Here is a 12,730-nt window from a genome sequence, read left to right as displayed (position 1 = left end):
GAGTGCTATATATTAGAGCTGATAAAGGTAAAATGAAGCAGCAGCAGCTTCAATATACATCATTTTATAATATGTTAAACTTAATATTTATATAAATAAAATCATATTGATATATGTATTGTACACTTATATAGTACTATTTCATGAAAATTCAATTTATAATTTTATAATTTATATATACAATATTGTTAATCTGATCACAATATATTGTATAATTACATATAATTAAAAAAATATCAACATGACGTGCATGGCCCGACCAATCTGCTAATCATCATTATCATCATCAGACTTATTTGAACTGGAATAACTATCCGATAATATATTGTTATCAGTATTTTCATCATAATCTAAATAACAAACTTGCTGATCATCATAAGATTCAGTCTCTTTATCCAATCTATCTTCCAACCCATTAATATTTTCCTCTTCTACCCTAGTTTCAAACTCATAAGTTATTAAACCATCGACTTCCACAATAGTTTTATCTGAAACATTTAATTTATAGTATTCCAGTAATAATTTTTTACTTTTTGAAAGATCTAATATACTTTGATGTGTAAAATAAAACTTTGTGTTCAAAAGGTTATCAGAAGAAATTGTAATTTCCGCTGGCTCATTGCAGATAATTTTATTGACATCTATAGCTTTCAAGTTTTCTTTTTTATGAAAACTTTCTAAAGGCTTTGAAAGCTTGAATAGTATTGGGAAGTTCATACCTTTTCCACGGATGACATCAATATCTAACTGATATCCAATAATATAATCCTTAGTTATTGTGATATTTTTATTTTTTATTTTTCCTGAAATTCTAAAGATTTGTGAAATTTGGTAAAAGTTTAGATCATTATCAATAATAATTGATTTTTCCTTCGTTCTTATATGTTTGAATGATGGAAAAATTTCAGCAGTATTTGGTTGTGGATAGATTGGGGCTGAATTTATTTCAAATTTAGTGATTGTTCTTGTTGCACAAAATTTTTCAAATGATTTAACAATTTTACTTAAAATGATTGCCACAACTTTTTGAAGACTTCTAATCTTTAAAGCTGCATGATTGCCAATTGTTTCATCAAGATCCAGTCTTCTGTTTGATATCAAATTATCAGCATTAACCATCTCAATATCTTTAAGCTTGCTCATTAAATGTTTCTGGTCTTCAATATTTAGTTGATTCAAAAAAAACTCTTTCAAAGGTTTATTCAAAAATATTGTGTTACTCCAAAAGTTTTCAAATTTATAATCTATAAATTCCATCTTTCTTCTTTTGCAACTATTGAACTGCGATGATTGATCTGTATTAAAAGCATCTGCATCACCATTAACAATACCAGCTTCAGCACCTGCAGCGTTCATATCATAACCAGAATTAATTAAATTACAAGGTTTCATGTAACTATTATTATCACCTAAAATGACGTTTTTAATCCTCAACAAATCTTTTGATCCATAAAACCCATTGTCATTAGTACTTGGAGCAGCAGGATTCTCATCTGAAAATAAATTCAGTTGATTATGTACTAAACCTGTTAACACAGTTTTCAAAACCAATTTATTAGAGACATGTTCAGCTGTATACTGATGTGAATGATTATTTCTCTTCAGTGAACCAACACTACGTTCTGTAGCAAATCCTGAAAACACTGACATATTTCCTAGATCTCTTATTTGATCTATGATGTGATTGTAAAGGTAATGTAAATATAACGAAGACATTTGATTTGTATAGCTGTTGACTGTGGATCCATCAATACCAAAAGTGATTTGATAGCATTCAACAAATGAACTAACACTTTTTTCAAGATCTCCTAAAATTGATTCTGTCAAAAGTTGATGAGAATTTATAATTTGGCCAATTTCTATATATCTTGATACTATTTCAGTAAATTGTGACAATTCTGATTCAGATAATTGATCTTTCAAAGGACATTTTTCATCATGTAGGACCACCAAAAGCAAGAATATCAAACTGTTCTGTTGATCACCTGTTACATAAGGAATGGACCCGTTATTAGATGAAGCAGCATTGCAAAAATCTAACAAGTTTGGAGCTGCATGTGAACCACAACTTGAACTTCTAGCAGACCACTTACCAAAGTTGTATCTTGACCCCAAAACAAAAGGGTTTAATTTGAATTTTTCTAAATTTGATTTTCTTGAGGATCTTAAAAAACTAGAATTGTCATTGACAGTTGATTTTTTTGAAGGCCAGAACACTAAGTTTGTGAATTTCCTTGAAAGATTTTCGTTAAATAGATGAAAAGTATCTAAAATCAAAATGTTGTCTACCCCATTATTTCTATAATCCAGTGGTTCACCTGCCAAATCGTAACCAAATAATTTTAAAAGACCAGCATCATGTTGAAGATTAGATTTCAACTTTTGGTTTTTTCTTGGTAAACGTTTAAGTTCTTCTTGATTATAAATATAGTTCTTTTCTTTTTTTGTGTTTAACACTTTCATACGTGATTTGATGTATGAATGTGATTCTTCTAATTCAACATGTGGGTCATTATCCATAACCTCCAATAGTAAGTTATTCACCGAATCAACTTTGTTGATTGGACAATGTGAACAGGGCTGATTTGCACTCAATGTAGTTGAACTTGTGAAGTGATGTATCCCTTGAAGATCAGCACCCAAGCCATGGTTAAAAACCTGAAGTATCATTTTATTTTCATAAAATTCATCTCTTGCTCTGATCACCTTCATCTTATCATTTGATAATTCAACATTTGGACTTGATAATGAATATGTATGACATTTATCGAAAAAAATTCCCTCAATTTCAGACTGTTTCAATTCATCTCTAATATATCTAAGAGCTATTTCCCTACTTGAAACCATCAAGCTTTCCGCTTCACTGTACGTAAAGTTATAGTTTATCTTTTGTCCTTCATTACTAACTAATTCATATGATCCAGTACTTGTTGTGCTCTTCTTAAATTGAGGCATTATACCCAAGGTGAATGTAGGGTGTGTAACTATATCTAGCAGCTTTAGGTCTAAATTCCAAATACTTAAATTCTTCTTGTTCATTGAAATACCGTCTGAAGATAAAGATGTATGACACCATATATGCTTAAAACCATCCCTTTCTCTCTCTTCATCAAAGTATTTGAAGGATTCATCATTTAAATCAACTGGAGTATCTTTTAATTTATCTATTAAACTATTGTTTTTCACTGAAAGTATATCATTTTCATGCAAAATCTTGAAATAACTTTCACTTTCTTTTAAAGTAGTATCATACCACGTTGATTCATAAAGCAATACCAGAACGAATTTTGGATTCAATATACCATATCTATTTGAACTATGGCTTAGTGAATAACATGTTGGTCTCTTGCCACAGTAAGTACATTGGTTTAATACATTTGCCTGAACTGATGCATTAGAATATTCTTCATCAATATTTATTGGGTTTTTAGTCATATCCTCATTGTTGTTTCCAGTATGAGAGGTATTATCAGAACTAATGATGTAACCTTTATAGCAGGAGGTGCATATGATAATCTCATTATATAATTTGAGATGTAATAGAAGTTTTTTTATTATATGGAGTAATCTTTTTATTGGTCTATGATCTGAGTTTTTAAACTTGACTTCAGCTCTTCTAATTCTAGCATACTGTTTCACAAACTGACTTTCAGTGTTTATTTTGGAGCAGCTTTGGCCATCTTTGATCTTTTCACCGTAAACAAGAGATTTTCTAAACTCTTCGACTTCATCATCTGTAAATTTTGAATTATTTTTTATATTCAAACCAAACATGACTTTGTAATAAGCATAGAGTATATCTAAAGGTGAATCAGTTGCAATCAACCTGTGCATATTTCCACTCTGTAGCATTCTTAGCGACAACTCATTCATTTTAAGATCGGCTGATTCTGTATTGGAAGTTTTTGATTCACTCCAACCAATGGCTTCTAATATAAAATTCAACAATTCACCTTTCTTTAATTCATCTTGTGGTATGAGTAATTGTAAAAATTTTAGGCATAAACTGGCAGAATTTCTACCATCTGTAGAAAATTCATATGCTTCTTGGTATGTGTTTATCTCTAAATGTGGATTGGATGTGGTATCATTCATTGATTCATCATGTTCAGGTGGATCATCTATGGGATCTTCAATTGGAACAGGGCTTGGTAGATTTTCCCAGCTTTCAATACTTCCTGGGCTACCTGAATCATCAGCATTGAAAGAGTAATTTTTCTGATTTTTTTCCAAAAGTTGATTTACATCTTCATCTGTGGAGGACCATAACTCTCTTGGTAGCATCTGATCAGCTGTACATCCCTTATTGAATATTGATGGATTTTTTCTATAAGTTTGAACAATTATGAAGTCCATAAGAATATTTGGTATACGGTGACTTTGCTGCTCTGTACGTATTTTAGAACAGTTTTCTGTTGATGAATGGTAAATACCATTGGTACTCACTCGTTGCCCAAAGAAGTCAGCTCCACCAATTCTAATAAGTTCAAAAAGTCTTTCATCAACGTTTTCACCTACCTTTAGAATTTTTAAAACTTTCTTGAAAACATTCACCACCATGAATCTTGAATCATGTTCCAATTTTTGGTCTATATCAGCTGTAAATAAATCAATTCTTTTTGATTGAACATTACCAATGATTCCCAAGTAAGGAGAAACCTCATAATCTGAACCGAATAACTTTAGGAATTTCTTATTTTTTTTACCTGGTTCAGTCGAAACATATGATAAATCTGACGTATTTAAGTATAACTTGGCTGATTGATCCCCGTCATCTGGTAAGCAAAATGGTGTTCTCATACTTTCTAAACAATTATTGAAACTTTCAAAGATACCTTTTTCATAGTTTAGATTAATCTGGGTTTTTTCAGAACAAAAGTTGCTTTGCCCTTTTAATAAACGACAGGCTCTAGTTTGAATTTGAAAGAAAGACTCTTGAAGCAACAAAAATACAACACTTCTAGCATTTATAAGATTATATCCTTCTAGCTCAAAAAACTGCGGGAACAACTCGATAACATGGTCACAAATTTCAGTTAATTCTGAAGATGAAACAGTACCACCAATAAATTTAGTTGATAACTTGATACCCTTTTCACATATTATTGCCATTGCCGTAAAGTATGTATATTTCTAAGTATTATTTGTTAGAATACTCCAGGTTTATTAAGCGTTTCAATACATGAAATTGATGGTATCAAAACATGCATATTGAGAAAATTTAAAAGTGTATACTTACCTTGAGAATTGTAAAGTTATTTTCATATTGTAAATCAGTAATACAATCATGACCTATAATCTCTTGTATGCCACTAATGGAGCTTGGAAGATTAAGAAGTGGTAAAAGTTGGGTTTGTTTTGGTGAATTCAGGTTTAATATTGTAGAAACAGGGTGGTTCAATGTAACTTGACATCTATCTTTGATTAAAGATCCTATGTTTTGAACTAAAGCTGAACCTGGGTTTATTCTATTGTACCCTAAAATTCGATCAAATAATGCATTTGATCTCATATTGATGGACATCTTGAATATAAATTTTGGAAGTTGATGAATTTATATTATAGTTATGATATGATATAAGTCTTGTTAATGATCTATAATAATGTAATGTAGCTGCAAATATCGACTAGGTCTGGCTTTGATTTTAATTATAATTTAAGCAAGCTGCTGATTTTAATATAGTTGAAACGTGAAAAGCTAGTTCAATCAATTAATTGTACAATTATGGATTAATTTATATCAAAATTCCAAAAGACAACCTAGATTAACAGCAGCAATGCTGACGACGTGAAGTAATTAAAGCTTGAGCAACCATATCCAAAGATCGAGTTGACACAAGCATGATGACCTGTCTATGGCGTGCCTTCAAAACTCGTGTTTTCAAGAATGTAAACAAAAATATAGCAAATATATATGATAACTTCACCATCGACTTTTGTAAATATTCGGCGATCCCAACATGATCTCCGAAGATTGAAAAACGTAAACAAATATAAACTTTGATTTTAGCTGAGCATGTACATTGTATAAGTCCAAAGCATCGCCCGTTGTGAGCTTCGAAGCTTGCTGTTTGTTATTATTGGCATATTGGCATGACGTATATTAGAATGACTGATTCCAAACTCAATAGACTAAAGTTAACTGGTACAATAAACCATGGGGCTTTAATGATTTTTAATTAGTGTACTCTTGACTCTTGAGTCTTAACTAGTAATAATATACCCTACAATAGATTTAGTCTCGATTTTGTCGTGTTGTGGCCAATTTCCGTCTTTGATTTTTAGAATTCGGGCCAAAATTTGGAGGTCTGTCAAAATTTTGTTAGCGATTTCGATTTTTCCATACAAAAAAACGAGCATCCGGGACGTCAGTGCTATATATAATTACTATTATTAATTAATCAATAATTCATTTTTGTTCTTCATTATTTTGATAAGATGGTAAATATCCATATCCAACTTGTGGTAAACCACCAACTTGAATACCATAATTATATCCATAATTTGGTGCTCCTGGTTGTTGTTGAGGTATACCTGGTTGTTGAGGTTGAGGTTGTTGTGTTGTTTGAGTTCCATATTGATATGGATAATATGAAGGATATGAATTATAATAAGCTTGAGTTTGACCAGGTTGTTGAGGTTGAGTTTGAGGTTGAGGTTGTTGAGTTGATGGATTAGTTGTAGTTGTTGAAGTAGGTTGTTGAGGTAAATATTTAGAATCTTGTAAAGATTGATTTGAAATTGAATTTGGTGTTAAATAAGGACTTAATTTTGATGCTTGATTTGAACCAGGTTGTTGTTGACCAGCTTGTTGTTGTTGTTGTTGTTGTTGTTGAGGTTGACCAGCTTGTTGATAAGGAATTGGTTGATAAGAACCAGTTGATGCTGTAGTTGGTGCAGTTGATGGAATACCTGTACTACCACCAGTTAATGATGAAGCTGTAGTAGTTGAAGCACCACCAGCACCACCATACCATTGAGGATTAGTATTTGGTTGAGTAGTTGAACCTTGTTGAATAACTTGTTTAATATCTCTAACAAATAAAGGATATAAAACATCAACAATACCTTCTCTTTGAGCCATTGCTAAAGCACGATCAAATGGAATCCAAACACCTTTTAAATGCATTGAACCAATTTTAACAACATCTCTAATTTTTTCAGATTTTAATATACCATCACGACGTCCTCTTGTCATATGAGCAACATTTAATAATTTAGTACCATTAATCATATTATTATCAGCTCTTCTAACAACAGAAACACCATTTGCATCAACTTGATAACATAAAGTTTTTTCATCTTCCCACATTGTTGTAGTAACTCTTGGTCTTGAACCAACAGGTTGAATTTGTCCTACTGAAGAAGTTGTAACTGGTGTATTTGAACTTGTAGTGGCAGGATAAGGTGGATTTGATTGTAAAGGTGTTGAATTTGAAGTAGTTTGTGCACCAGTTATACCACCAGTTGCAGATGATTGATTTGTTGTATTTAATGAACCTTGTTGAGGAGTTGAATGAACAGAATTTAAATTTTGTTGATAATATTGAGATTGAGGTTGTTGATAATTATAATATCTTTGATAATTAGAATAATCTTGATAAGGATTCAATTGATTATAACCATTTCCTTGTTGACCAGGTTGTTGAGAAGTGGTGGTGGTTGCAGTTGCAGTTGCAGTAGCGTTAGTTGGATTTGGTTGAGAAGGCTGTTGTTGACCGCCAGGTTGTTGACCAATTTGTTGTTGACCAGGCTGTGGTTGTGGCTGTGGTTGCTGCTGTTGCTGTTGTTGATAAGGATATTGGTTTTGGAATTGGAAATTATAAACAGGTTGTTGATAATAATATGGATATTGTTGATTATCATGAGTTGAATCTGTTGTGGCTTGACCATTTGATTGTAAACCTAAAGGATGAGAGATTTGACCAGATGGAACAACAGATGGAGCATTTGATGAGTTTATTGGAGCACCACCATTTGTATTTGTTGATGTTGCATTTGTTGTACCGGTGGTTTGATTACCGGTACTTGAGGTTCCATTTTGATTTGAAGCACCATTACCACCACCATTAGAATTGGTTTGACCATTTGTATTTTGATTTGATTGATATCTATATTGATCATCTTGATTTGAACCAGATTGTTGAGTGGTAGTCAATCCATTATTTGGAGTTGTTGTTGAAGTAGATTGATTGTTTATAATTTTTTGTTGGGTGTTGTTTTGATTTGAATCTAATTGATTTGAATCCAATGATTTAACAGGAGGTAAAGAGGACATTTTTTTTGTTGTAGTTAGACTTTTGAAGAACTAGACTATTTTATTTGACTGATGGATAGGTGGTAACTGGTGATAATGAGATGGTGTTAGTCTTTTGAAGTCTTGATAGTCTGATTAAATGAATGTGAGTCTAAGTAAGGGATAAATAAAAGATTATAGTAAAAAATGGTTGTAAATGTATGAAAATTGGGAAGCCAAAAACGGTTTTGATTTGCATTGGGAAATTTCTGAATTTTTTTGAGGAGGGTAAATTTTGAATTTTATGAAATTATCTGGATTATATAAGCGAACAGCCACAGATTAGGTAAGTGGAATATCACGTGAATATGACGTAATTCAAAAAATAAAATTAAAAAACGCGTCATGAGGGTAACACTTCGCGAATTAATAGTTATATAATCAATGACATAATCAATATTTTTCATTTCCGCGAATTCACAAATGTTTACCTTTCCAAAATTTTAAACGCGTGTACCGCGTAATTAGAGATACCGCGTTTTTTCATTATAATGTATAGACAATTTGAATTTGTTTGAATTTGTTCCTTCTTTTATCAAAAGTAAAAGACCAGAGTATACAACAAAGGTCAACACACAAGTCACCATGTTTAGAAGTTCTAAAAGAAGAACAGCCGGTAGAAAAAATTTTGAACAATCAAATATAGTACATGATGATTCTTATATTTCTAAATTATATTCTTCAAAATTAACATTTTATCAATTACCTCCACAAGGTGAAATCACATTAGATCAATTTGAAATTTGGGCTATTGATAGAATCAAAGTCTTGAATGAAATAGAATCTCAAATCGTTAGAAATAAATCTTATAAAGATATTGAATCTTCAATTTTACCTTTATTACAACAACAATTACCTTTAAATTCATCAAATCCTGAAAAATTGAAACAAGATAGACAAAAAGATTATTATTCACATTTCATCCTAAGATTATGCTTTGCAAGATCTAAAGAATTAAGAGATAAATTTATTAAAAATGAAACAATTTTATTAAAAATTAGATTTCAACAATTATCTCAAAAAGATCAACAATCATTTGTAAAATCTTTAAATTTACCATGGGATTTTATAACTCAAGATGAAAAATCTAAAATATCTGATCAATTATTTAAATCAATTGCACCATCTTTACAATATCAATTACAATTAAATGATGAACATTCCAAAAAACAATTTTTTGATAATGAAAATTTTATAAAATTACCATTTGAACATGTTATTGATCTTGTTTCATCAAGATCTATTTATCTTTATAAAGGGTATGGTTATATACCACAATTCCAACAATTAAAATTAATCACTAATGAATATGAAAAACATTTAATGGATTCTTTATTAACTACTGCACATGCATTCCCTTCATTAGATGAAGATGATAGATTATTACCAATTTTACAACATTTATCAACAAATTCAAATGTTTCTTATCAACCAGATTTTGAATCAAATTCTTCAGATATTACAGCATCATCTATTTATTCTAAAAAAATTCAAGAAAATCTCCCACTTTGTGGTTCACAATTGATGCAAGGTTTACATTCCACAGGTCATTTAAAATATATTGCAAGACAACAATTTACATTATTTTTAAAAGGTATTGGATTAAATTTAGATCAAGCTTTAGAATTTTGGCAAAATGAATTTTCAAAATCAATGTCACAAGATAAATTTCAAAAAGAATATTCTTATAATATAAGACATTCTTATGGTAAAGAAGGTTCAAGAGTTAATTATAAACCATGGGATTGTCGTACTATTTTATCCAAACCACGTCCTGCAAAAGGTGAATTTCATGGTTGTCCTTATAGAGATTTATCAACTGATGTATTAACATCAAAATTAGGTAATATGGGATTAGAAAATAAAGATATTATGGATATTGTAGAAATTTCAACAAAAGGTGAATTTACAAATGCTTGTACTAAAGTTTTGGAATTGAAAAGTGGTATTAATGAAGTTGTTGTTCATCCTAATTTATATTTTGATAGAATGAGACAAGCTCAAAAGGCAGAATAATGATTAAATAACTAATAGTTTATGGTGTTTTGTTTTTGTACATTAGTGTATATTATATATTTATATAAAGGATTTTGGAAACAGTAATCATTGTAACCACAAGTAATCATAAAATACTAAACATACATATCAAGCGGATATAGAGATGAATCAAACGATAAGAATTATTACTAGGCATATGTCAAAACATAATTAGTTTATATTAGTCTATACAATAATTTATATTTTTGGGAATTCAGATAATTTAGTCCATTTAAATAAAGATTCATTTGGATTAATAATTTCCTTTTCATTATCACCTTCAACAATTGTACCTTTACCTTCACCAGCAATTAAAATAGCAGCTAAATATTGAAAAAAATCATCTGGATTAAATCCATCTTTATTATATTTATCAACAACATTTTGTAAAAATTCTTGATCTGATTTAAATTCTTTAGTTAATTTAACATTATAATCTTGTTCATATTTGGTAAGTAAATCTTCAACAGTGATATTATCAGAATAAATTCTAATTTTGTTTGGTAACTTGGAATAATCATTAGAAGTAACAACAGAAGCAATAGATTTACCAATATCAGTTAAAGTTGATGGATTAACTGATGTTTTACCATCACCTAAAATTGTAGCTTTTTCACTATCTAAAGTAACTAATGGTGAAACAAATGGACCACCAAAGTTAACATAGAATAAAGATGTATTAAAATCAATAGTTTTCAAACCAGCAGCTCTAGCTTTTTCTGAATGTTCAATTTTACCATGTAACCAATTTGGTAATAATGAATGTACTTGTTCCATATTGAAACCAAATTGTGATGGGATATATAATTTAACATTTGAAGCAACAGCAGATTTAATAATATCTTCATTAGCACCATTTGGGAAACCAATTAAATTAATTAAAGCATCAACACCAGTTAAATGGGAATCTAATTTTTGATCTTTTATATTAATATATTCAACATTTGAAGATTCAATTGGTTTTTTATCTGAAGTAGTTAATAAACGAATTGGAGTTTTAATATTAGAAATGAAAGGTTCTGATAATAAACTGTTAATAACTGATTCACCTAAGAAACCGTTAACACCTAAAACTGCGATAGTAGCCATGATTTAAAATAATTGTATGTATGTGTGTGTGTATATCCTTTTAATACTGATAATGTATAAAGAATAAACACAATTGAAGGTAAAATAATGAAGAAACACCCCAGTTTATATACGTTTCCAATGTTTTTGGTTTCCAATCAATATTAGTGTATATTAACCGGTAGAATGAATTAGTTGATTTAACCGGCTGATTGGAAACCATAAAAAAGAAAAGTTTTATAAGCAATTTGGTTTTTTTTTTATGGTTTCCAATCAAAAAAGTTTTGGAAATTAAGCAATAAATAACACCATGTTTGTAATTTTGATTAGTTGATGATTTGTAAATGGGTTTATATCTGTTTGTAATATGAATTATTAATTGAAATTGTATTTGTAATATGTTGTTATTCATTTAGCATATGTACTATGAGATGAGCTGATTTATACGTTAGATGAGTAATAAATCATATTTGTAATCACACTGTGATATCAGTTTTGTATAAGTAACCAAATATATTCTACTACACAATATCAAATACTCGAATAGAATCATATACCTTGATTAAAAAGTTCAAAGATCATATTGCTCAATATTCAATGTCATCTGTGGTTATGGGTATTATAAAATACGGGTTCGGATTTTAGGTGTCACAATAATTTGGGCCTAATTCATGCAATTTCAAAGTAATCATATGCGCATATTCACATAAAGATAAAAGTTTCTAGAAGTCTGACTATAGTTATTTTTAGGTCTGTTGCTTTTGTGACACAAAAAATCTGTGTTTAAAAAGTATAATTTAACATCATTTCCCCTTTCATTTTTACTTTCTTGTTACACTACTGTATCTTTTATAGGATATTTTCATAGAATAGATACCATCAATAAATTCATTATGTCATTTGTATATACAAGTTCTCATCAGTTTATTGGTTAAATTCACTTACCCATTGATCAAACCATTTTAAATTACTTATTAAATCATCAGTACTTAATTGACTTGAATCACTTGGATAATTTAAACTTTGAAATTCATCAGTTGGTAATAAATCTGGAGTCATTGATATATTATTTGTTTTTGATTGATTTGTTATCTCTGGGTGTGAATTATTATTATTATTATCATGATCTTCATTAACTTTCCCAAATTGTAAAAACTTAATCTTGTTTACATTTTCTGAACCATGATCAATACCAATTTCTTTAAGTGATGTCATTGATTTTTCCATTCTTTTTAAAATTAAATGATTCAACATTTTTAAAGCCCATATACATTCTTTAACCATACCTATTTTTCCATTATCTTTTAAAAAATTTAAAAATTCCATAGC

The 12,730-nt window shown here is 29.7% G+C and overlaps 5 protein-coding genes across 5 annotated transcripts; 1 reads left to right on the top strand and 4 right to left on the bottom strand.

Moving 5' to 3' along the window:
* Positions 1-267: 267 nt before the first annotated feature.
* On the bottom strand, positions 268-5,524 carry BN7_6725 (uncharacterized protein; the record flags this gene model as incomplete). The annotated part of the gene is made up of 2 exons (XM_011272731.1): positions 268-5,133; positions 5,240-5,524. 2 exons carry the CDS (start codon positions 5,522-5,524, stop codon positions 268-270), a joined length of 5,151 nt encoding a protein of 1,716 aa, XP_011271033.1.
* An 885-nt stretch (positions 5,525-6,409) lies between these two features.
* BN7_6724 (KilA-N domain-containing protein) lies at positions 6,410-8,278 on the bottom strand (the record flags this gene model as incomplete). Its single annotated transcript, XM_011272730.1, has 1 exon — positions 6,410-8,278. The coding sequence occupies one exon, from the start codon at positions 8,276-8,278 to the stop codon at positions 6,410-6,412; it is 1,869 nt and encodes a 622-aa protein (XP_011271032.1).
* A 603-nt stretch (positions 8,279-8,881) lies between these two features.
* PRI2 (DNA primase subunit PRI2) lies at positions 8,882-10,312 on the top strand (the record flags this gene model as incomplete). The annotated part of the gene is made up of 1 exon (XM_011272729.1): positions 8,882-10,312. One exon carries the CDS (start codon positions 8,882-8,884, stop codon positions 10,310-10,312), a length of 1,431 nt encoding a protein of 476 aa, XP_011271031.1.
* Positions 10,313-10,531: 219 nt separating this feature from the next.
* On the bottom strand, positions 10,532-11,422 carry IRL (Isoflavone reductase IRL; the record flags this gene model as incomplete). The annotated part of the gene is made up of 1 exon (XM_011272728.1): positions 10,532-11,422. The coding sequence occupies one exon, from the start codon at positions 11,420-11,422 to the stop codon at positions 10,532-10,534; it is 891 nt and encodes a 296-aa protein (XP_011271030.1).
* Positions 11,423-12,325: 903 nt separating this feature from the next.
* Positions 12,326-12,727, bottom strand: BN7_6721 (uncharacterized protein; the record flags this gene model as incomplete). The annotated part of the gene is made up of 1 exon (XM_011272727.1): positions 12,326-12,727. The coding sequence occupies one exon, from the start codon at positions 12,725-12,727 to the stop codon at positions 12,326-12,328; it is 402 nt and encodes a 133-aa protein (XP_011271029.1).
* Between the last annotated feature and the right edge of the window lie 3 nt (positions 12,728-12,730).

This window comes from Wickerhamomyces ciferrii, contig 00327 (assembly GCF_000313485.1).
Source record: "Wickerhamomyces ciferrii WGS project CAIF00000000 data, strain NRRL Y-1031 F-60-10, contig 00327, whole genome shotgun sequence".
NCBI classification, from domain to species: domain Eukaryota; kingdom Fungi; phylum Ascomycota; class Saccharomycetes; order Phaffomycetales; family Wickerhamomycetaceae; genus Hansenula; species Hansenula ciferrii.
This window is presented reverse-complemented; position numbering and strand designations above follow the sequence as displayed.